Here is a 26,848-nt window from a genome sequence, read left to right as displayed (position 1 = left end):
CAGTTGATGTTGTGAACGGGTTCTTCTTCACCAAAGAAAGTATGCGGCGATCATCCACCACTGTTGTCATCCGTGGACACCCAGGCCTTTTTGAGTTCCCAAGCTCACCAGTCAATTCCTTTTTTTCTCAGAATGTACCCGACTATTGATTTTGCCACTCCAAGCATGTCTGCTATCTCTCTGATAGATTTTTTCTTTTTTTTCAGCCTCAGGATGTTCTGCTTCACCTCAATTGAGAGTTCCTTAGACCGCATGTTGTCTGGTCACAGCAACAGCTTCCAAATGCAAAACCACACACCTGTAATCAACCCCAGACCTTTTAACTACTTCATTGATTACAGGTTAACGAGGGAGACGCCTTCAGAGTTAATTGCAGCCCTTAGAGTCCCTTGTCCAATTACTTTTGGTCCCTTTAAAAAGAGGAGGCTATGTATTACAGAGCTATGATTCCTAAACCCTTTCTCCGATTTGGATGTGAAAACTCTCATATTGCAGCTGGGAGTGTGCACTTTCAGCCCATATTATATATATAATTGTATTTCTGAACATGTTTTTGTAAACAGCTAAAATAACAAAACTTGTGTCACTGTCCAAATATTTCTGGACCCAACTGTATATCCTTCCATGTCAGCACTTATGTATATTCAATATGGATATTTTAATATTTATTCCTTATAAGAACTTTATCAATAAACTATGCCCTCCAACATAAACAGAACTGTGAACATATATGTCCTACTATAAAATGTTTGATAACTAGATGTATTAATTTTAATGTTTTTACAATCAGATGTCAGAATACGCAGGTACCTGGCAAATGAGATTTAATGTTGATAAATGTAAAGTAATGCACCTAGGACGGAGTAATCCTATTGCTGCATGTACATTAAATGGAAGTAAACTCGGGACTACAGAACAGGGGAAGGACTTGGGTATTCTCATTACAAATGGGCTGAGCAACAGTACTCAATGTCAGGCAGCAGCTGCTAAAGCAAACAAGATTTTAGGGTGTATAAAAAGAGAAATTAGATCCCGTGATACCAACGTATTGTTACCCCTCTAGAAATCACTTGTAAGGCCACATCTAGAATATGGGACTCAGTTTTGGGCTCCATATTTTAAGAAGGACATATAGAAGGTAGTCAGTTCAAAGGCGGGTAACTAGACTACTACAAGGAATGGAAGGCCTCCCATATGATCAGGGCCAGCTCCAGGTTTTTGTGGGCCCTGGGCGAGAGTCTCAGTGGGCCCATCCACACATAGACATGCACAGATACATACATATACAGGCATACGTACACATATACAGTACAGACCAAACGTTTGGACACACCTTCTCATTCAAAGAGTTTTCTTTATTTTCATGAGTCTTAAAATTGTAGATTCACATTGAAGGCATCAAAACTATGAATTAACACATGTGGAATGAAATACTTAACAAAAAAGTGTGAAACAACTGAAAATATGACTTATATTCTAGGTTCTTCAAAGTAGCCACCTTATGCTTTGATTACTGCTTTGCACACTCTTGGCATTCTCTTGATGAGCTTCAAGAGGTAGTCACCGGAAATGGTCTTCACTTCACAGGTGTGCCCTGTCAGGTTTAATAAGTGGGATTTCTGGTCTTATAAATGGGGTGGGGACCATCAGTTGTGTTGTACAGAAGTCTGTTGGATACATAGCTGATAGTCCTACTGAATAGACTGTTAGAATTTGTATTATGGCAAGAAAAAAGCAGCTGAGTAAAGAAAAATGAGTGGTTAAGAAATGAAGGTAAGTCAGTCCGAAAAATTGAGAAAACTTTGAAAGTGTCCCCAAGTGCAGTGGCAAAAATCATCAAATGCTACAAAGAAACTGGCTCACATGAGGACCGCCTCAGGAAAGGAAGACCAAGAGTCACCTCTGCTGCGGAGGATAAGTTTAGGTTAACAGCAGCTCAGATTAGAGACCAGGTCAATGCCACACAGAGTTCTAGCAGCAGACACATCTCTAGAACAACTGTTAAGAGGAGACTTTGTGCAGCAGGCCTTCATGGTAAAATAGCTGCTAGGAAACTACTGCTAAGGACAAGCAACAAGCAGAAGAGACTTGTTTGGGTTAAAAGAACACAAGAAATGGACATTAGACCAGTGGAAATCTGTGCTTTGGTCTGATAAGTCCAAATTTGAGATCTTTGGATCCAACCACCGTGTCTTTGCGTGATGCAGAAAAGGTGAACGGATGAACTCTACATGCCTGGTTCCCACCGTGAAGCATGGAGGAGGAGGTGTAATGGTGTGGGGGTGCTTTGTTGGTGACACTGTTGGGTATTTATTCAAAATTGAAGGTATACTGAACCAGCATGGCTACCACAGCATCTTGCAGCAGCATGCTATTCCATTTGGTTTGTGGTTAGCTGGACCATCATTTATTTTTCAACAGGACAATGACCCCAAACACACCTCCAGGCTGTGTAAGGGCTATTTGACTAAGAAGGAGAGTTATGGGGTGCTATGCCAGATGACCTGGCCTCCACAGTCACCAGCCCTGAACCCAATCGAGATGGTTTGAGGCTGCAAGATGCTGTGGTAGCATGCTGGTTCAGTATACCTTCAATTTTGAATAAATACCCAACAGTGTCACCAACAAAGCACCCCCACACCATTACACCGCAGAGTGAAGGCAAAAGGGCCAACAAGTGCTAAGCATCTCTGTGAACTCCTTCAAGACTGTTGGAAGACAATTTCCAGTGACTACCTCTTGAAGCTAATCAAGAGAATGCTAGGAGTTTGCAAAGCAGTAATCAAAGCAAAAGGTGGCTACTTTAAAGAACCTAGAATATAAGACATATTATCAGTTGTTTCACACTTTTTTGTTAAGTATTTCATTCCACATGTGTTAATTCATAGTTTTGATGCCTTCAATGTGAATCTACAATTTTCAGAGTCATGAAAATAAAGAAAACTCTTTGAATGAGAAGGTGTGTCCAAACATTTGGTCTGTACTGTATGTTTAAAGAGAAATTCACAAATACACATATAAACAGACATAAATCTAGACACAGTCATATACACTGACATACATAGATACAGATCATACATGCACACACAGACAGACATATTACAGATATTTCTAATATTGGGAAGCCTGCAACAGCCTCATTCACCTCCCCGCTTGTCTCCATCCAGCTCCTCCTGGGCATGTGTCTGTGCCACGCTGATTGGTGGCAGTCACTAACAGACATGGCCGCACATAAAACATACTGACACTGCTGTATATACATCACAAGAGAGGCTGGGGACATACACATTACTAGGGGGGCATACATATTACTGAGGAAAGTAGTATACAGTAATGGGGGGCATAAAGCTCTAGAGGGGGCCAGTGGCTCTGGGGTGGGGGACAAACAGCTCTGAGGTGGGGGGTTACATGCAGCTCTGGGGGTATACAGCTCTGGGGTGGGGAGGGAAACAGTTCTGGGGGGTATACAGCACTGGGGTGGGGGGGACATACAGCTCTGAGGGGGTATACAGCACCGGGTGGTTGGGACATACAAGTCTGGGGGTATAGTAGTATGCAGCCCCAATATTCCTCCATATAGTGTTATGAAGCCCCCATAGTCCTCCATATAGTATTATGTAGCCCCATGTAGCATTATGCAGCTCCCATATGGCATTATGCAGCACCATATGGCATTATGCAGCCCCCATATGGCACTATGCAGCTCCCATATGGCACTATGCAGCTTCATATGGCATTATGCAGCTTCCATATGATATTATGCAGCCCCCTTATGGCATTATGCAGCCCCATATGTCCCTATTCAGCCCCCATATGGCACTATGCAGCCCCCATGTAACATTTAGCAGTCCCCATATAACATTAGGCACCCTTATGTAGTACAGAGCCCGCATATAGCACAGTGCAGACCCAGATAGCATTAGGCACCTTCATGTAGTATACAGCCCCATATAGCACAGTACAGACCCAGATAGCATTAGGCACCTTCATGTAGTATACAGCTCCTAAATAGCCCAATGCAGACCCAGATAGCATTAGGCACCTTCATGTAGTGCACAGCCCCTATATAGCACAGGGCAGACCCAGATAGCATTAGACACCTTCATATAGTATACAGCCCCATATAGCACAGTAAAGACCCAGATAGCATTAGGCACCTTCATGTAGTACACAGCCCCATATAGCACAGTACCGACCCATATAGCATTAGGCACCTTCATGTAGTATACAGCTCCTAAATAGCCCAATGCAGACCCAGATAGCATTAGGCACCTTCATGTAGTGCACAGCCCCTATATAGCACAGGGCAGACCCAGAAAGCATTAGACACCTTCATGTAGTATACAGCCCCATGTAGCACAGTACAGAACCAGATAGCATTAGGCACCTTCATGTAGTACACAGCACCATATAGCACAGTACAGACGAAGATAGCATTAGGCACCTTCATGTAGTATACAGCCCCATATAGCACAGTACAGACCCAGATAGCATTAGGCACCTTCATGTAGTATACAGCACCATATAGCACAGTACAGACCCAGATAGCATTAGGCACCTTCATGTAGTATACAGCCCCATATAGCACAGTACAGACCCAGATAGCATTAGGCACCCTCATGTAGTAAACAGCCCCTATATAGCACAGTGCAGACCCAGATAGCATTAGGCACCTTGATGTAGTATACAGTCACTATATAGCACAGTACAGACCCAGATAGCATTAGGCACCCTCATGTAGTATAGACCCTATATAGCACAATGCAGACCCAGATAGCATTGGGCACCTTCATGTAGTATACAGCCCCATATAGCACAGTGCAGACCCAGATAGCTTTAGGCACCTTCATGTAGTATACAGCCACTAAAAAGCCCAATGTAGACCCAGATAACATTAGGCACCCTCATGTAGTGCACAGCCCCTATATAGTACTGTGCAGACCCAGATAGCATTAGGCACCCTCATGTAGTGTACAGCCCCATATAGCACAGTGCAGACCCAGATAGCATTAGGCACCTTCATGTAGTTTACAGCCCCATATAGCACAATAAAAAACAGAGAACTGAGAGTAGAAAAGCTTCAAAACGTCAATTTATTAGTACAAAAATCGTAAGAAATAGATAATACAAGGTCAGGAGACCATAACAATAATAGGGCACAATAGGGGACAAGATGACAGAGAAAGGGCAATGGAAACCGGATAACTGCACTTCCAATGAAGACTCAATCTCTAAACCCCACACATAGGCCATATGTATCAAAAAGGTAAGAGAGTAAGGGTATCAAAATAGCTAATATGATACCATCATATACAGCTTCTAAAGAACATGTGAGCTATGTCAGGAGTGATGTCAGAACAGGCTGACAGTAATGTCAGAACACATGCATCATGCACTCCAAATATGGAAGTAAGGAACCACAGGTTCATTGTAATTAGAAAGTATCAAACAAGGAAAAAGACATTGATGCATGTGTACATCACATGAAAACCAACCTGCAGACATATATGAACGATGTAATACAAACAGGCTTGCAGATGAATCCGGGGGTGACGAGGGGGGGGTGAACCCCCAATGTAGGACTCCAACGTATGTTTCACGTTAGTGATGTCTTCGTTTCATCAGGGAGTAAGTAACAGATGCGGCAGGGCTCCTATAAGTAGCCCAGCGTCCAGCTAATGCACCTCACCGATCAATCTCGGCGCATGCGCACATCGCACCACACGGACTCGGCACCTCCCACTGGCCGTCATGGACAAGCGCATGCGCGGCAGCGGGGAAGCGTCTAGTGAGTCTTTTTCTGACTGAGCACTCCGCCCTAAGACCTGGCTGTGTTCATAACCATTGTAGCAGAAGTCTAGCAGCCCATACATGGAGGTTTGTAGTCCAAATAGTGGCATTTTGCCCAGATAAGGATGTTTTTAACCTAGATAGTGGCATTTAAGTTAGGTTCCCGGATTACAGAGATATACCTTGCCGTTGGTCTCCGGGTTTACATAAATTGGCCAATACATAAACTAAATATCTCTCTTTTGCAGTAAGGCAGTGCCATATTTTCCCTGGTAAATTTTTGGCTTTTTTCAGTGTGCAACTGTTTGCATTTATAGTTACTATGTTTTTTCAGTTAGCACCTGTTCACATTTGTTGGATGTGCGGGTCAGTTTTTTGATATTTCTAGTGAGTCTTTTTCTGACTGAGCACTCCGCCCTAAGACCTGGCTGTGTTCATAACCATTGTAGCAGAAGCCTAGCAGCCCATACATGGAGGTTTGTAGTCTAAATAGTGGCATTTTGCCCAGATAAGGATGTTTTTAACCTAGATAGTGGCATTTAAGTTAGGTTCCCGGATTACAGAGATATACCTTGCTGTTGGTCTCCGGGCTTACATGAATTGGCCAATACATAAACTAAATATCTCTCTTTTGCAGTAATGCAGTGCCATATTTTCCCTGGTAAATGATTGGCTTTTTTCAGTGTGCAACTGTTTGCATTTATAGTTACTATGTTTTTTCAGTTAGCACCTGTTCACATTTGTTGGATGTGCGGGTCAGTTTTTTGATATTTCTGGTCAATATAAAGGACTGGCACATGACTTATTCCTTCCAAAGACAATACTAAGGAAGGTGGGGCATTCACTGCAAGTGGAAGAAAAGCGATTCCGGCAGCTAAATAGGAAAGGGTTCTTTACATTTAGAGCAGTCAGACTGTGGAATGCCCTACGACAAGAGATAGTAATGGCAGATACTGATGATTTCCTCAGTACATATAACATTGTCGGTTATAAATGACAATGACAAAATGTAGAATTGGTGGAGGAAGGTTGAACTAGATGGACCTATGTTTTTTTTCAACCTAAGTAACTATGTACTATGTAGGAAGAAGTTGGCGCTAGATTTTCGGGGGGCAGGATACGTTTTTTTGTGTTCCATGAAGCCTGCAAGCTTTACTTTAAGCTCTGCTCACACTCTTCCAGGAGTGAGGAACAACAGGTGGGGATTGTGATCTCTCTTCTCCAGGGAAGCCCTCAATCCTGGTCCTTTTCTCTTCTAACTGACTCTCTGTCTCTTCGGTCATTCGACAGTTTTTTTGCAGCCCTATGTCTCATCTTTGATGACCTGAGCTTAAAACCCTTGCTGAGTCTCGGCTATGCAAGCTCCTACAGGGAGACCTGCCGATGAAGGAATTTTTTCTGAATTCGGGAGATGGGCCACTGAGACTCCTGAGATATTAGAGGCCACAATGGCTTTAGCCATACGTATCACTAGACGCCTCGGAGATAGACCTGTGATGACTCCACCCTCTGTAGTGATGCGTAAGGCTGAAGTCCTTCCCGTAAATTGCAGTTAGGGGGGCTTCCTCTCAATCTGGATCCCTTATGGTTCGCCGCAAGACATGAGTGTGTTTCTTTTGTGGTCAAAAGGGTCATTTTATTGGGGTTTAACCATCGCGTCCTAAGCAAAGGAAGTCATCTGAAAACTGATCCCAAGTTGTGTGGAGGATTATAACCTGGGAGTATGTTCCTCCACATTTGCGTCTCAGTTTATTTTACCTGCTAAGGTTGTCACAGGTACCAAAACTGAGATTACACCTGTCCTTTTGGATAGTAGTCAATATGGTGGATTCTTGGTTTGCACGGACTGATGGCCTCTCGTTTAACATGCTGGTTAAGTCCAGTCCATCCCCATATTCGCCATTTACTTGGCGCCTCTCGGTCAGGGAAGTTTTACGCTAGTGGTACATAATATAAACCTACACATTGGTGCTCTGCTCAAGGAGCTCCTTTACTATTATGTCTTGGAAGGTCTCCTTACTCCCATCGCATTTGGCCTTCCCTGGTTAATTATGCATAATCCAGTGGTGGATTACCAATCTAGAGAGATAGTTAGGTGGAGTGAGCTCTGTATAAATAATTGCCTGAATACGGTTATCTCTTCCGTCTCCACTAAGGTGGTACCTACTTTTGGGTCCAATATTGTGAAAAGGGGTCCCAGGATCTGCCTCCCCGCTGTTCATATGATTGTCCTGTAAACTTGCTCCCTGGGCAAAACTTCCCAAGACTAGATTGTATAATCTTTTTTGCCTGGAAAGGCAAGCTATGTGTTATGCCGGCCAGACAAGCAGGGATTTTAGTGAACCAACTGGGCCACAGCACACAGAAAACTCAGAGGGGCTTGACTGCCGAACCACACCTGGTTTTCACCAGAGCCTCTGATGATGAGGGTGTTACGTTGTAGGTCTGAGACCGGGTGCACTCGTGAAGACTGGTGCTGCGACAGCTGGCCCCAGTGGTACGGGAGCGAAAGTCTCTAGACATAGGTAACAGCGGCAGCAGGTGTCGAGGTTCCGTCCAGGATGGATGGACGGATGAATGCAGCAGCGGCCAATGTGAATATTTCACAGTAGCGTCTATCGTAGTTCGGCTGAGGTGGCAGCTTGTAGCAGCAGAGGCAAGTTAGAGATATCAGCAGCAGAATTCTGAAACATAAATACTATATATGTCTGCAGCGGAACTAGCACAATATAACAGCGGCAGCAGCACAGTGCTAGGGCGTCACTGGGAGTGACAGGATGGGGGACTCTACGCTGACCCTTAGACTAAGCGTAACTTAGGTTTTCCCTCAACCCAGGGGTACGCTTAATTGTAGCGATGCCTGGGCCCCCAACGTCTCTCTATCTCCTGTCCTTGTCCCTGATGGTAAGACCACCTTCCACAACCCACCACCTGAAGCAAGGGCAAGGAAAGAAGTGGAAAGCCCCCTTGACAAAACTGACATACAGGGGTATAAACAAAACACACAGCTAATACCAACAATAGGGGACAACAAAAGGTGTACGCAGAGGGTTCTTATCCAGTCAGTAGAGGATATTTATGAAGGCCAGAAGTGGTCATCACAGCAATCACTTGGGCAAGTAAAATAGACATTAACTTTGCCACTGCCAAAAGAAAGGGGATGATCAAAAGAAATCGGGTTAAATGCTGCGCTAAAAACCACAATCCAAAGATATATCGTGAATTCCTTTTCTTTATTTTCTCAGGTCAACGCGTTTCAAAGGTATCCTCTGCATGCAGCATGTGTTATGCTGTTCTTTTCTGACTTTTGTCCTGATGAAGAAGGCGGAGATGCCTTTGAAACGCGTTGACCTGTGAAGATAAACAAAAGGAATTCACGATATATCTTTGGATTGTGGTTTTTAACGCAGCATTTAACCCGATTTCTTTTGATCACCCCCCATCTTGTTGCAATATCGGGGCTGCAGCTGACAACCTTTGTATTTTACCATTTTCCGTGCTGACAAGGAGTTGTGCCTGTCACAACTGAAGCAGGTGAGTACCTGTCCTATTCCCTGCACCTATCTCTATCGGTTAAAACCCTATGTGCGCTTTCTTTCCACAGTTTTTGCTATCACTGCCAAAAGAAAAACATATGTTTAATGAGTAAGGCATCTTATGATGAAAAGACACCCTGAGCCTGTCACTAGCCTCACCAAAAGATGACTGTGACATAGGGGACCTGAGAACTAGCAACATATTAGACTCGTTGCCCATGCACCTCCCATAGGGCAGAGGTGCCTTAAGTACCTGCAGCCTTTCAGATGACTTGAGAGGTACTTCCAGGTTAAGGGTATGCTGGCCCTGTAAGAAAGAGGACATGGCCACGCTCGATTTCCTACAGCAGAAGCAGGAAGTCTGCCATAAGAATGCAGCCTTCGGGAGACAGCAGCACAGGTCGGGAATGGAGCAGCCACTGCAGGAGGGACAGATGAGTGCACTAGCTGACGTCTCTACCAGGGGAGAGGGGCAGGACAGCGCGGGGACGCATGTGGGCGTAACACTATTATATCGCGGAGTGTATTGCTAAGGGACATATCAGACCGTCCTCTTCTCCTGTGGCAATAGGGTTCTTTTTTTTATTAAGAAAAAAGATGGTGGTCTGCGTCCCTGTTTAGACTTTTGCAAGTTAAGTCATAGTTCTGTCTCCTGAGCTGTGCACTTCTAATGGATCTGTTGCACAATCTATGGGGGTCTCTGGACCCAGACGCACACCAATGTGCTCAGAATTAATGGACCTAAAACATAGAAGAGTTCTCCCAAAAGTTAACGTATTTTATAAATGTTCAATAGTGCTACTGCCTGCACCTCATCAGTACTGTGGTTCCTGTATGGTCCGGAGTCTGATGATGGTTGGTAACAACAACTCCTAGTATCTCGTCCTTACCATTGTTAAAGACATACTAGGAGCTGCAGTTTGATGTCAGACAATTATATGTTGGGCTGGCTTTGGTTCTGGTGATGTAATCTTGAATTCAGATTGGTTCTGGTGATGTAGTAGTGATTTGAGGTTGGTTCTGGTGATGTAGCTGTGTACAGATGGTGGCTCTGGTGTCATTATTGTCATTTGAGGTTGGTTCTGGTGATGTAGTGACCAAACAAGTATTTGACTAAAGCCCCCATACACTATAGACAGGTGTCCCATCACTCAGCTGGCAGCTATCTCCCTGACTCTCCCATACACTATAGGCAGCTGCCCCATCATTCGGCTGGCAGCTGTCTCCCTGACTCTCCCATACACTATAGGCAGCTGCCCCATCATTCGGCTGGCAGCTGTCTCCCTTACTCTCCCATACACTATAGACAGGTGTCCCATCATTCGTCTGGCAGGTATCTCCCTGACTCTCCCATACACAGGAGCACTCACTTTGGCGAGTGCTCGTGTTCTCTATGAACAAGTCCAGATATATGGTGTGCACACTGCCAAAGATGAGGAGGGGTTTTGAGGTGCTAGTGAGAGGACTCGTGTTCTCTATTAGACAGACACTACCAGACATCTCTGGCGGTGGCTCATCTCCAAAATTGGACCTGCTGGGTCCTCATCTCCCTGACAATCAGACTCTCGGCCAATCCTGTCTACCTCCGGGTTTGGCAAACTGTAGTCTGTGTACGATCACCTTAACTAGTATATCTAAAGGGTATGTGAACTGTTAGGGTATGTGCACGTCATGGTCTTTACACATCCTTTGAGTTTTTCAGGCGGAGGACAGATTAGGAAACACTGCCATATTTTTTTATTTTTTTAAATTGAATTTGTATTGTGCTAGTCTGCAAGTGCAGATCTTCATTCTTTTAGCGTTTAGTAATTCTTCAAGTGTGTTACTGAGTAGATTGGCCTTACACAGATGTCGTGTGCACAGACTCAGTTTTAAGTTGTCAGTAAGGGGCGCAATTACTTAAAGTGCCTAGGACAGCATGAAGCCAAAATACAGCCCTGCGTCCAGGATCTGGTAAGTATGATTCTCCTGGGAAGGTGGTCTGCTTTTTTGTGGGGTACACTTACCCCCAACCGGTTTTCCCCAAGAATAAGCACTACTCCAAAAATAAGCCATAGCGCATTTTTCGAGCCAAAAAAATAATATGACTGTCTTATTTTGGGGGAAACACAGTATTATTAAGTCACTTAGCAAACTGGGGATTGTTTTAAAAATAAGTCTGCTGCTGAAATAATACAAAAGTTAGCGCTGATTAATCTGTTTTATTTGATTTACAAATATATGTACCTTGCTTAGATTAGAAAAAACCCCACAACTGAATCAGCCTCCTATATTGATTGTTTCTTCGGTCTCTTGATTTGATGACATTAATCCTCCGGTGTGCTCTCCGGGATGCAAAGCTATTTACATACCATAGTTACATAGGTTGAAAAAGCCCCTGGTCCATCTAATTAATTCTTCCTCCACCAATTCTACATTTCGTCACTAAATCATTTGTAACCAACAATGTTTTGTGTACTGAGGAAATCATGAAGCCCTTATTTAAAAGCTGTTATAGTATCTGCCATTACGCCTTTTGTGGTAGGGCATTCCACAGTCTGACTGCTCTGAGGGTATGTGCGCACGTTGCTTTTTACCTGCTTTTTACCTGCTTTTTTGCTGCTTTTTCTTCTGCGCTGTTTAATGCCAAAATGGATGTGTTCTTCTATTCAAGCAAAGTCTATGGGAATTTGGGTTTCTTGTTCACACTATGTTGTTCAAAATGCTGCCTTTTTGTGGCAGAACTTTGATCAAAAACTCAGCTTTTCAAAGAAGCAACATGTCAATTGTTTTTGCCATTTGGGTTTTGCACTGCAAAGCTGAGTTTTTGACCAAAGTTCTGCCACAAAAAGGCAGCATTTTGAACAACATAGTGTGAACAAGAAACCCAAATTCCCATAGACTTTGCTTGAATAGAAGAACACATCCATTTTGGCATTAAACAGCGCAGAAGAAAAAGCAGCAAAAAAGCAGGTAAAAAGCAGGTAAAAAGCAACGTGCGCACATACCCTAACTGTAGAGAACCCTTTCCTATTTAGCTGTTGGAATCGCTTTTCTTCCACTCGCAGTGAGTGCCACCTGGTCCTTAGTATTGTCTTTGAAAGCAATAAGTCCTGTGCTAGTCCTTTATATTGACCACACATGTATTTATACATATAAATAAGATCTCCTTTGAGACGTCTTTTTTCTAAGCTAAACAAATCCAACTTTTCAACCCCTCATCATATGGGAGGCCTCCATTCCTTGCGATAATCTAGTTGCCGCCTTTGAATTTATTCTAACTTCTTAATATCCTTTTAAAATATGGAACCAAAAACTGGATCCCATATTCCAGATGTGGCCTTACAAGTTATTTATAGAGGGGTAACAATACTTTGGGATAACGGGATCTAATCTCTCTTTTTTACACCCTAAAATCTTGTTTGCTTTAGCAGCTGCTGTCTGACATTTAGTGCTGATGCTCAGCTTATTTGCAACCAGAATCCCAAAGTCTTTCTCCTGTTTTGTAGTCCCGAGTTTATTTCAATTTAATGTATATGCAGCTATAGGATTACTTCATCATCGGTGCATTACTCTACATTTAACAACATTACATCTTGTCTGTCCAGTGCCTGCCTATTCCGACATCTTATCCAGATCAATTCGTATTGTACTATGAAGGTCTTTAATATCCTACATAGTTTGGTGTCGTCAGCAAAGACTGACACTTTACTATCAATCCCATCTATAAGATCGTTAATAAAGAGATTAAAAAGAAATCAGTCCTACTGCTGACTATAGCCCATTTAGAGAATGTACCATTTATGACTACTCTTTGTTTCCAATCTTTTAGCCAATTCCTTAAGTATCTGCATAGTTTCCTCTAGTCCCTTTAGAGCTTTAGTAAAAGGCTATTATGTGGTACAGTATCAAATGCCTTTGCAAAGTCCAAATAAATCCCATCAGCTGCATTACCAATATCCAGACTTGCACTTACCTCCTCATAGAAACCCAAGATGTTGGTTAGACACGACTTATCTTTCATGAATCCATGCTGATTATCAGTCATTAGATTATTCTCTGTAGTATATTTTTGCATGTCATCTCTTATAACACCCTCAAAAACTTTGCACACCACTGATGTCAATCTTACCAGACAGTAATTGCCTGGATCCACCCTCTTACCTTTCTTAAATATCGGTACCAGGTCAGCCATTCTCCAATTCTGTGGCACCAACCCTGTTACAAGAGAGTCTAAGAAGATAAAATACAGTGAAAAAGGAGATATCCCCGGCACACTGTTATGTTTCCCAAATGAAGTCCAAGAAAAAGAAGAGGAAAAGTCTTGATATTTATTCCAATTTTTATTTTTCAGAAGAAGGGAATAATAGTACAATTTGCAGAGAGTCCACCTAAAAACGTTTCGGCCTAACCTCGGCCTTCATCTGGTCGGACAGACTGACTAAATACGTGGGAGATCCCTGGGGCAGAATGCTGGTATGAGCGAGGATATCTAGTTATAAGAATAGATGAAGATAGTCAGTAATAGAAATTTATCGTAGTTATCATGATTCTGTATATGCAAAAGGGCTACCGCCTCTGCTTATGTGCACGTTTTCGTGTCCGTCAAGGTAAGGCAGGATAATAATCTTAGCATGTAACTAAATACCTTTGCAGGATAATGCAGAAAAAGGAATCTAAAGTTGCCTATAGTCAGGGGCTCAGTGTCCAGGATACAGGGATTGAACAATGCAGTAGAAAGGTATGGCAGTTGCTAGAAATGCCTTTGCCTCTATGCAGGCATACATGGAGGAAGTGAACCGTGTGAGGGCCCCTGGCGTCTGGTGAGGTTCACTTCCTCCATGTATGCCTGCATAGAGCCAAAGGCATTTCTAGCAACTGCCATACCTTTCTACTGCATTGTTCAATCCCTGTATCCTGGACACTGAGCCCCTGACTATAGGCAACTTTAGATTCCTTTTTCTGCATTATCCTGCAAAGGTATTTAGTTACATGCTAAGATTATTATCCTGCCTTACCTTGACGGACACGAAAACGTGCACATAAGCAGAGGCGGTAGCCCTTTTGCATATACAGAATCATGATAACTACGATAAATTTCTATTACTGACTATCTTCATCTATTCTTATAACTAGATATCCTCGCTCATACCAGCATTCTTCCCCAGGGATCTCCCACGTATTTAGTCAGTCTGTCCGACCAGATGAAGGCCGAGGTTAGGCCGAAACGTTTTTAGGCGGACTCTCTGCAAATTGTACTATTATTCCCTTCTTCTGAAAAATAAAAATTGGAATAAATATCAAGACTTTTCCTCTTCTTTTTCTTGGACTTCATTTGGGAAACATAACAGTGTGCCGGGGATATCTCCTTTTCCTGTTTTTTTCCCCCTGAGCACCTGTAACAGGTGACGCTAGGTCCTCCCACACCCCCTGATAAAATACAGTGGTCTGTCAATTACTGAGCTCAACGCCCATAATATCCGTAGATGAATGCCATCTGGTCCGGGGCACTTGTCAACGTTTAATTTATTCAGACACAGGCATACTTCTTCTTATGTTAAATTAGTTATATCAAGTGGCAAAATTTGATTTTTGCCTTATTGAATGATCCCTGGAATAGTCAGTTCCTTGGTGAAGTTGGATGAAATGTGCCTGTTTAATATCTCAGCTTTTTCTTTGTCCTCTATAATTATCCTGTTATTATCTCTTAATTGGCCAATACCACCCTTTGTTTTATTTTTGGCACTTGAATACATTCTTATTGACACATTATGAATAAAAGGTGCACAGGGCACTAGAAAAGTGTTGATGTTTTTGCTAATGGCCAACATGTGGATGTAATGATGTTTTAATACTACACCACTACACCTGAAGCTTTTATCCATCAAGCAGGATCCTTTTTTACTATATCTTGGTTGTTTCCGCTTCTGGCAGACTTGTGATTCCATGCTGTAGCAGAAGGCAAGTGGATTTGGTGAGCTGACCTCTTTGTTTTTCCTTTAGAAAAGTCCTTATCGATGGCAGTTAGTTCACATGAAAGGGATTTGCAAAGTAGTGGCCAACCTCTTAAATGGACTCTTGATGGATACATTTGGAACATCACTACAAGATGCAAATCTACTTGCTCCATTACCGTAGATTAGGTAAACGCCAACTCCTTGCTGTGGCTACCACTGGAATTCTCTATGCTCTTGTTCTAGAAATAGAACAATCTCTGTTTTGTAATCTGAATCTTAATCCAGACCAATGACCAATTTTATTCAGAGCTCATTCAGAAGTTCATGCACATCGGTCTAAGCATGGACTGTCCATGGCTCTCCTGACTCGAGACATGTGAGGCATATGGGTCGGGAGACCTGCGGTCAGTCCACGCTAGGTCCAATGTGCATGGACGTCTGAATAAGGCCTTATTCACATAGAGCCAGCTTATCAGAAACACTGACTGCAGTTTACTTTAAATCAAATATTTATGTCAATAACAAAATAATTTAAGAAGGCGGAAGACCCGATAGCACACTATGAAAGCGGATTATGTCATAAATATCACTAGCATAAGAGATAGAGGACCTCTATCCTGTCTCTTACAAAGTAGAATGAAAAGATGCTCAGAGATCTCATGTAACGGTTTCCCCTACAGCTAACAAAAAATCTACTAAACTAGATGTTGTACGTGAATGCCAAGTCTGAATAATGAGTGATTTCATCACAATGTCATAGATGCTGATTCTAGGAATCTAATATTTCTCTTTTTATTGTGTTTTATATCTTTTTAAGCTCATCTGATCTCCAGTGCTAGTTACTCCTGGGATGTACCAGTTGGGTCTCATTGATGATGAGCAGTGGCTACATCATTCCTGTATATTACTCTGTGAAACTTTTCTTCTGACATGGATGGATGGATAGGGTAACCATAGCCTGGCTCTGTAGTGTAATATGGTTAATAACATTATCTCTGCATGGCCTACAAATATGACTTTCTCACAGGAGAATTATATGGCCTTGATAAGTCTCCTTACACCACCAGCATATCTCTCTCCACAAATATAGATGTTACTAGTGATTGGCGTATAGTTAAATATTCAGGTTCCGATTATTCATACCGAATACCTACTACTATCCCAGTATTCGTCAAGAATAATGAACCTAATACAAGTCGATGGGGAACCGAGCATTTTTCTTGAAGATTTCCCAGAAAAACGCTCGGGTTCTACATTAACTTGCATTAGGTTTGTTATTCGTGACGAATATTGGAATAGTACTTGGTATCCGGTACGAATAATACAAAACTGAATATTTTACTATTAGCCAATTACAAGACGTTACTCTTAAGCGGGCTTTACACGAGATCGCAAGCGATGGTACCCGCCCCCGTCGGTTGAGCGACACAGGCATATCGCTGCCCGTGTCGCACAACATTGCTTACCCCCGTCACACGGACTTACCTGCCCTACAACGTCGCTCTGGCTGGCGACCCGCCTCCTTCCTAAGGGGGCGGGTCGTGCGGCGTCACACGGCAGGCGGCCAATAGAAGCGGAGGGGCGGAGATGAGCGGGACGTAAACATCCCGCCCACTTCCTTCCTTCCGCATAGCCGGTGGAGGCAGGTAAGGAGATGTTCCTCGCTCCTGCGGTGTCAGACACACAGCGATGTGTGCTGCTGCAGGAACGAGGAACAACATCGCTAATGAGAGGTAAACGATTTTTTGTTAAAGGACGACCTCTCCGCGACAAAACGATTTTTGCTGCTTTTGCGATCGTTTTAGGTCGCACATAACTGTTACACGCTACGATATCCTTAATGATGCCGGATGTGCGTCACAAACAATGTGACCCCGACGATAAAACATTAACGATATCGTAGCGCGTAAAGTCCGCTTTAGACTCTTCTTAAAGGATCATTTCAAAAACAGAAAAATGTCTTGAAAAATTCTATGATCCATAGTGCACTTCTTATCACTATTTTTATACAAAATGCCTACCAGCTCCCCCCTCATTTCTATATGTTCTAAAGCAAAGCTTTAACATCTACGTAATAAAGAGATATAGATCCAAAAAGAAGCATATTTTTTTAAAAGCACGTTTATTAAATTTTGGTTACAAGTCAAACTCATGTGTAACCAGGTTACACAGATCTAACTGCCAGCAATTACTTTGCAGGGAGTAAAGAGCGTAATGCCAGAGTCATTGCACTGCCCTCCTTCTACTTCCTGGCAGGGACACCAAAAACACTCATCGCAGCTGTCCATGTGTTCCTGCTTTCCCAGCACCCAGAGCTTGCACAAATTGCACAGGTCTTCTGGCACCTGCTTAGGATGTATGCTCATGAGCCCTGCTTCTTAACCCCTTCAGCCCCTGGGCACTTTCCGTTTTTGCGTTTTTGTTTTTTGCTCCTTTTCTTCCGAGAGCCGTAACTTTTTTATTATTCCGTCAATCTTGCCATATGAGTACTTGTTTTTTGCGGGACGAGTTGTACTCTTAAATGAAACCATAGGTTTTACCATATATTGTACTGGAAAACAACAAAAAAATTCCAAGTGTGGAAAAACTGCAAAAAAAGTGTGATCGCACAATAGTTTATGGGATGTTTTATTCACCGTGTTCACTATATGACAAAACTGATGTATCTATGTGATGCCTCAGGTCGGTGCAAGTTTGTAGACACCAAACATGTATAGGTTTACTTGTATCTAAGGGGTTAAAAAAATTCACAAGTTTGTCCAATAAAAGTGGCGCACGTTTTGCGCCATTTTCCGAAACACGTAGCGTTCTTATTTTTTGGGATCTATGGCTCAGTGATGGCTTATTTTTTGCATCTCGAGCTGACGTTTATAATGGTACCATTTTTGCGCAGATGCTACGTTTTGATCGCCTGTTATTGCATTTTGCGTAAAACTTGCGGCGACCAAAAAACGTAATTTTGGCATTTGGAATTTTTTTGCCACTACGCCGTTTACCAATCAGATTAATTGATTTTATATTTTGATAGATCGGGCATTTCTGAACGCGGCGATACCAAATATGTGTATATTTATTTAATTTTTAACCCTTTAATTTTCAATGGGGGGAAAGGGGGGTGATTTGAACTTTTAGGGTTTTTTTTTTTTATTTTTTTATTTTACAAGTCCCCCTAGGGGGCTATAGCGATCAGCAATCTGATCGCTATTATCTATCTGCTGATCCCAGCAATACAGATGTAAACAGCAGATTCAGTCACTTTGATTTTCCCTCTGCTCTCGGCCGAGGGAAAATGAAAGTGAAACATCATAGCAGCAGGCGTCATCACATGACCCTGTGCTACGATGGCAACCACCGATAGTCACGTGATAACACACGTGACTTCCGGTGGGGGCGGCGGTGGTAAGTAAAAAACATGGCCGTGCGCATTTAAATCTTGCTGCCAGACTTTGGCAGCAAGATTTAAGGGGTTAATGGCCGCGGGTGGAAGCGATTCCACCCGCGGCTAGCAGGCACACGTCAGCTGTTGAAAATAGCTGATATGTGTGCCGATCCACGCCGCCTGCCTGCGGCAGGGGGCGGGGCTTAACGGGACACGATCCTGGACGGATAGATCCGTCCAAGGTCGTGAAGGGGTTAAAGGGGCAACACGTGCTCAATGGAAGTGTCCCCAGCTTATGGCTTGGAGGTACTGACTATTTATGGCACCTTCCCTTGTAGGCAGGTGCCTGAGCATCTTTAACTTAGTTATTTTCTGTGCCTGCTAGTAGCGTTGTCTGGCTTCTTTGTATCTGAATCCGAACTTCTGTGAACCTGAACCTGTACTGCTGTATACCTGGAAATATTCCGTCATCTGGAACCCATCATGTGACTCAAACCCGTCCTGTTACCTATCCTTCCAACCCATCTAAAGTACCTGTACCCGACCTGCCTGTAAGTGTTCCTGAATCTGTTTTTCCTGTCCTTGTACCCAAACACAACCTGCCTGCCTCCAGTACCTGCCTATACAGGCAATCTCCTGTACATACCCCACCCAGTCAGCTTCCACTATCTGCTTCATCCTGCCTGCCCTCTGAACCGGTGACCCTGACCTTTGGTCAGCTGCTGCAGTACTGGGGATTGCACTGGAGTAGTAACTAGCGTGTACAGGCAGCTCAGCCCATTCTCACCATGAAAGGCTCTGGTGAAAGTACCCACTCTGCAATTATTTCAGGTATCAGGGAATAATGTGTCGGTTCTTGGGATAGATGCAGAGGGCTGCATGTTGCTAGTGCTGCTCAGACACTACAACTTTCATCTCACAGCATAAGGCGGGCTTTACACGCTGCGACATCGCTAGCAATTGCTAGCGATGTCGAGAGCGATATCACCCGCCCCTGTCGTACATGCGATATCTGGTGCTTGCTGCCGTAGCGAACATTATCGCTACGGCAGCGTCACACGCACATACTGTACCTGGTCGGCAACGTCGCTATGACCACCGAACAATCCCTCCTTCAAGGGGGAGTTGCGTTCGGCGTCACAGCGACGTCACCGCGACATCACTAAGCGGCCGGTCAATAGAAGCGGAGGTATGATATAATAGACACTGCACTCTCTTGTTGATAAAATGAAGACAAAAAGTTTTTTCCTTTGCAAAAAAGTGATTATTTATTTGATGGCGACAAAAGATGGTGGACGTTTCGGCCCAACGGCCTTTATCATGTATAGTCGCTCTACAAGAGGGCTGTTTCAGAAGAGAAGAAAATAATGGAGCAGGATGGAAGGAGTACCACCAAGAATAGTTTATGATACAAGATTTTCCAGAGGATGAAGTCTGGGAGTAGGTTAGATTTCCTTTGGCTGGAAGGAATTAGTGTACATGTATTCCAATGGAAAAGATTTCTAGCTTTTAGCTTTATATATTCATGTGAATCACATAGAAGTTTGGGTGGTTGTAAGAGAACATGTAGATAAGCACCATCTGATAGAGGCTCCTGCAGACTTCTCTCATATGGAGGAAGAGGTTTTAGACATTGGTGGGGTGGATATTTTCCTTCTGTACGCCACCTTCCCAGGATCTGGCCGTCAGTCACATCCACCATCTTTTGTCGCCATCAAATAAATAATCACTTTTTTGCAAAGAAAAAAACTTTTTGTCTTCATTTTATCAACAAGAGAGTGCAGTGTCTATTATATAATACGTTCTGGGACTATTGATCCCACACTAGCACCTCTAATGAAACCATACTTCAGCTGAGTGCACACCAATACCTTATAACTTAATAGAAGCGGAGGGGCGGAGATGAGCAGGACGTAACATCCCGCCCATCTCCTTCCTTCCGCATAGCCGGTGGAGGCATGTAAGGAGAAGTTTGTTGTTCCTGCGGTTTCACACACAGCGATTTGTGGTGCTGCAGGAACGACAAACAACATCGTATCTGCAGCAGTAACGACATTCTGGAAATGAACGATGTGACACAGATCAGCGATTTTTTACACTTTTGCGCTCGTTCATCGTTGCACCTAGGATTTACATGTTGCGATGTCACTACCAGCGCCGGATGTGCGTCACTAACGACGTGACCCCGACGATATATCGGTAGCGATGTCGCAACATGTAAAGCCCGCCCAACAGTGCTAGAAGGGAAGAGCTGTAGTGTGTGATCAGCGCTTGTCACATTCAGAACTTTGCATCAATTTCAGGTACCGTCACATTATCCCCTGATACATGAAATTGACGCAGAGCACTTGGTGTAACAAGCGCTGCTCATTCCTTATACCTCTCGCAGTATTGTTTTGGTGTGAAATGAGAGCTGTAGAGTGTGCAGCGCTCAAATTACAGAGACATTATCTCCCAATGTCTGGAATAAATACAGAGTGGTGTTTGTGATGACACACAGTTCTGCTATTGTACCCTTATAAAGTAATCACCAGCAGTTAGATCTGTGTGACCTGGTTAGACAGGAATCTTACCATATAACACAGAAAAAGCCTGTTCCGAGGTTCTCTGGGGGAATTTCTTTTGGTTTTCACTACATGACGACTCTTGTTTATGATTGGGCAACTTCATGCAGGGGAAAAATATAAACATGCCCCCAAAAAAGAATCTCTGCTTTTACCCTCTTTGTTAAGTTTAATGATATGATAATTTCCCCTTTAATATCTTCGCAATGGAGATAAGAAATAAAATAATAAAAAATACATTTTATTCAGAACTGCAGGTGCTTATTATGATTTGGTCAGCTTAGTACATAATATATGATGAAAGGTCCTCTTTACGATGCAGTTATAGTGTTTATTTTAATGTAACTTATTCCATATGCATGATAGAATATATACAACTTATCTTTTTGTGTTTACGTTGATTTTTTAAATGTGACTTTAATTAAAAATCAACTTTTTCTATGCTTAAAGGGAACCTGTCACAATATTTTTAGTGTATGACCAATGCTACCTCTTTTTTGAGCGCCTGTACCGCTTTTCACAGATGTGTCCATCATCACCTATCTCCCCCTGTATACCTGTCACACTAGGTACGGGGAAGTACCAAGCTATCAGCGAAAGGGAATGGAAGAGAACAACGGTGTCTAGGGAAGGGGAAGATGGTGACTCCTGACCAAACTTACCGCTGGTCACTGGGGTCCCTCACCACCCTAGATAGGTTCCACACCTATGCACTGAGCTAGAAACCTGACCCTAAGTATCCCTAGTGCTGGACTCTTAAAAAGAGAATAGACGGGATGAGCTTTTCATCAACCCCATGAAACACTATAGAAAACACAGGGAGGACACACCTGGGGAAAAGCATGAACTACTTATCTACAGATGACTCAGGTAGAAGTTCAGCAGATCTTCAGCAACAATACTACTACACGTGAGTACAAGCTTCCTGCTTACAACCAGAGCTAGAATGAACTGAATATCACCAGCACCAGTCCAGAGAAGAAGGGCGTATTTAAGAACCAAGAGAATACGGATCAGCAGCTGGTGGATGGCGAGCTCCTGCTGGGTCCAAAAGGGAGAGAGATGAAAATCTAGCTTGACAGCTACCTATACCAATAAATACTGACAGCAGGAACAATAGAAAGTCAGGGAGCATTCTGCGCAGCCAGACACTATGACCATGTATTGCCAGAAACCACATTACTGTCTGTCACCACCCATAACAGACCCATGACAATACCAACAAAAATACCTTTGTATTTTCTCCCGCGCTATATGTAAAAACTTTTGGTCCGGTCTGATGGGCATCATTTCCTTTTTGTCTGTGTCGCCTCGTTTCACCCAAAAAAACATTCTCTGGCTTTGATTGATGCAAAGGACACGTTCTGTGTCCTCCATATAGCCGAAAGAAATATTGCGCCTAAGCATTAACATTGTCAGCCAGCACAGGTGTATTTTGCTCTGCCCCACTGTGGGAAGCGCACAAAACATATCTGCGCACGTGCCCAGGATACGCAATTCTGGCTCCTCTTTTCTCGGAACGAATTCTGGAATGACGTATTCTGGGCGCATGTGCAGTTATGTTTCGTGCTCTGCAGAGCAAAGTGTATCTGCGTGAGCTGATGATGGTAACGCACAGGTTCAGATTTCTTTCAAGTATGTGGATGACACAGGATGCATCATCCACATAAAAGCCTGCGAAAGCTGATGATGCTAATGCACAGGTGCAAGATTTCTTTTGGCTATGTGGATGACCAAGGACGCTTCATCCACATAAATAAAAGCCAGAGGACAACTTTTGGGGGCAAAGAGGAGGCATAGATAGCAAGGAAATGATGACCATTAGACTGGACCAAAGCATTAGCATACAGCGCAGGAGAAAATATGGTGGTACAGAGGTGGAGTTAAGAGGATAATAGACACATTTGTGTGATGCAGTACAAGCGCCAAGAAAAGTGGTGGCATTGGTTCACACATTACAAACCTGATGACAAGTTCCCTTTAAGAAGCTGTAATATCTTTTTAAAACATTTTTCACATTCTCAACATGAAAATAGTTTCTCCCCTGTATGAGTTCTCAGATGCACAACAAGAGTTTATTTATAGGAATAACATTTCCCACATTATGGACATAAAAATGGCTTCTCATCTGTGTGACTTCAATGATGTGCAGCAAGATTTCCTTTATCATTAAAATATTTCCCACATTTGGAATATTAAAATGACTACTCACCAGCGTGTGTTCTCTTATGTTTAACAAGATCTCCTTTGTAGGCAAAACATTTTGCACATTCTGAACACGAAAATGGTTTCTCCCCTGTGTGAATTCTTTGATGTGCAGAAAGATTTGCTTTCTGGTTAAAACACTTCCCACATATTAAACATAAATATGGCTTCTCCCCTGTGTGAGTTCTCAGATGCATAACAAGGTTTGATTTATAGGAAAAAGATTTCCCACATTCAGGACATGAAAATGGTTTCTCCCCTGTATGAATTCTCTGATGTGCAGTAAGATTTGATTTCTCGTTAAAAGATTTCCCACACTCTGAACATGAAAATGGCTTCTTCCCTGTGTGGTTTCTTTGATGTCTAATAAGTTTTGATTGAATGCTATAACATTTTCCACATTCTAAACATGGAAATGCCTTCTCCCCAGTGTGAATTCGATGATGTGCAAAAAGATTTGCTTTGCTGTTAAAACATTTCCCACATTCTGAACATATAATTGGTTTTTCTTCTGTATGAGTTCTCTGATGTCTAACAAGTTTTGATTTAACACTATAAGATTTCCCACATTCTGGACATGAAAATGGCTTCTCTCCTGTGTGAACTCTACGATGTACAGAAAGGGATGGTTTGTCATTAAAACATTTTCCACATTCTGAACATGAAAATGGTTTCTCCCCTGTGTGAGTTCTCGTATGTTTAACAAGATCTCCTTTGCAGGTAAAACCTTTTCCACATTCTAGACATGAAAATGGTTTCTCCCCTGTGTGAATTCTCTTATGTGTAACAAGATCTCCTTTACCAGCAAAACATTTCCCACATTCTGAACATGAAAAAGGCTTCTCCCCTGTGTGAATTCTCTTATGTACAACAAGATTTGATTTCCATGTAAAACATTTCCCACATTGAAAACATGAAAATGGCTTCTCCCCTCGGTGAATTCTCTGATGTGCAACAAGAGTTGATTTGTGCTTGAAACTTTTCCTACATTCTAAACATGAAAATGGCTTTTCCCAAATTCTTTGATTTTCAACATCCCTTAAGTTATTTTCATTTTGGTTAACAGTCGGTAATGATTCAGAAGATAGAACATGTTGAAGAGAGTTAGATGATGGATCTTTGCTGTGATGGTCTTGAATTATAATTGGAATAATGACATGTTTTTCGTATGTATCTGGTGAAATACAATCATCATCAGTTTTAAGATCTGTAATTATCTGAAGTCCTTCTGGGCTCCTCGTACAGTCATCTGACAAGAAAAAAAAATAGATATATATATTTATTTTTAGTTTTGTTTTCAAGTAATTTTAGTGGATAGAGAAGGATCACATGACCTCAGACATGGCTTGGCAAACTATGCTTAATACTTTGTAGTTACCAGATGACATCGCATTTCTCATCAGTAGGGACTATAATCAGAAGTCTTTGATGGGTTCATAGCCAGTATAAAAGCAAATACAGTAAATGCAGCTGCCAATTTGTGGGAATTGTGAATTAGAGGTAGAACATGAGATGGAGACACAGATTAGACTGTATACACATAGACAACTGTCTTGCTGCCAGCCATAACTAGATGTATACAGCTGAAAATGATACATATCAGAGCACACTATGACTCCATCTGCATTATCACAGCCAATGGCTCTGTTAGCACACACAATCGAATTCTGTTTTTTTTGGGGATCTGAACGTAAGCACCAATGGAGCCACTGAATGTCGTGGAAAACTGGGAGGGAACCCAGCCTCACACAAAGTATATCTAACGACAAACTACTAAAAAATGGATACATTTTGTATAGCTATAAAAAGCCATTGATTATTAGCAGTCCCTACTTTCCTCCTCCTGGAAGGGATGGCTACCAACACATGGAAGGAAAACTTTAAAAAGACAAAAAAAAAAAAAAAGCTACTCCCCAATCAATTATAATTTTATCTTCATTAACTAAACTTTTCTGTTGCTTGCAAGGAAGAAAATTCCCTTACAAAAAGGTAAAAATAATATAAAAACAAACAATCAGCTGTAAATAAATAAAATCCTGGCTAACATCAGTTATAGAATCATTGCTTCTTTATTGGCCATACTGTCCATGTCCTGCTGCTTGCCATTGCTTAATAACCTTTCAAACAAAACATTAAACCTGTGTTCTACTCCAAAAAAGGGAGTTTTAATTTTAAAAACCATAAAAAGTCTGACTACACGGTGTGCTGTTGTTTATCACTTGTTGCCATACATTAACCCAAAGCCATAACACTTTGCCATTGTTAAGGCTTTCTAGCATGAAAGAGGCTGGATACAGTCTTGTGAAACCTCGGAGTGTTATACTCCTCTTTGCTGGGCAACTGGAGTGTTTGGAGCACTTTGCCAGAACTGTAGAACAAGACATGGACCGCACATCCAAAAATCATCGGTTAATCTAATGCCGCTTTGCAAAAATGTATGTACCTGAACATTAGGTTCTTGGTTTTTTGAGGTTCTTGGTGTTTTTGGAGCACTTTCAACTCAAATGAAACTGAATCAAATTTTTAGGTCGAATTGAGCAAATCAAAACCAAATCGAGTTTTGAGAAATACGCTCACCTTTAGTTTACGGTCAAATAAAAAAAAGTGGAAATGCTAAAGCTCATGTCTGTAGCTCATAGCTCCCTTCTAAATAATTTTCTAAACTGATTCAGAACTAAATCAAAAGTGGAAAATCTCTCCTCTAGAGGTTGATAGCAGAGATAAGTAGATCGTTTTGCAGTTGGTCCTGGTCCCTGGTGCAGTAGCCTAGTTAGTACTTCTTTGCATCCAGATGGGATCTCTATGAACCACCTCCTAGCTACCGGTATCCCTGGTTTCTATTTTGATTTCTAGGCCCCTGCATGGTGTTCGTATGCTGGTAGGTAGATGGCGATTTGTATGGCTCCCATCCGGTGGACCACTGGAGCAAAGTCTTGCCAATCGATTTGTTCATCTATAGTTGATACTCCTGTTACTGCTGCTGTTATCTATCATTTGACTAATAGTTCTCAAAAGACAGAAAAATGGAACAGTCTACTACCAGTAAAACACAGAAGAATACAGTTAACAGGTTTTTTTTTCCAGTTCTGCCTGAGCAAGCAAATACAGCAAAGTACGGATTCAATAGCGCCAAAAAGTACAACACATAATGGGACAAAGAAGTGCATGATTAGAATAGAGAAGCTACAACTCACCTGCACTGTCATCTGAAGCAATCTCCACTTTATACCAATCATCACCCCCAACAATTGTCTCTGTAGCATTAATATGGGTCAGAGCTTCACCCTGAAGTCACAGAAAAATGGAAGATTATTATGTTGATCAACAATATCATGACAATAGTCGTTTTGGAGCCAACCCTATTGGTTTCTTCTTCCAGCCAATAGTCTCCACAGCCAGAAAATTATGAGAAGAGAACATCTAATATCTATCATCAGG

The 26,848-nt window shown here is 42.4% G+C and overlaps 1 protein-coding gene across 1 annotated transcript in view; it reads right to left on the bottom strand.

The window, feature by feature from the left end:
- Positions 1–17,383: 17,383 nt before the first annotated feature.
- LOC142312394 (uncharacterized) overlaps positions 17,384–26,848 on the bottom strand; it is a 95,735-nt gene continuing 86,270 nt past the window's right edge. Inside the window, exon 9 of the mRNA XM_075351338.1 lies at positions 17,384–24,417. Coding sequence (XP_075207453.1) covers positions 23,410–24,417 — 1,008 coding nt within the window. The 3' untranslated portion in view covers positions 17,384–23,409. The remainder of the gene's footprint in view (positions 24,418–26,848) is intronic.

This window comes from Anomaloglossus baeobatrachus, chromosome 5 (assembly GCF_048569485.1).
Source record: "Anomaloglossus baeobatrachus isolate aAnoBae1 chromosome 5, aAnoBae1.hap1, whole genome shotgun sequence".
Lineage (NCBI taxonomy): Eukaryota > Metazoa > Chordata > Amphibia > Anura > Aromobatidae > Anomaloglossus > Anomaloglossus baeobatrachus.
This window is presented reverse-complemented; position numbering and strand designations above follow the sequence as displayed.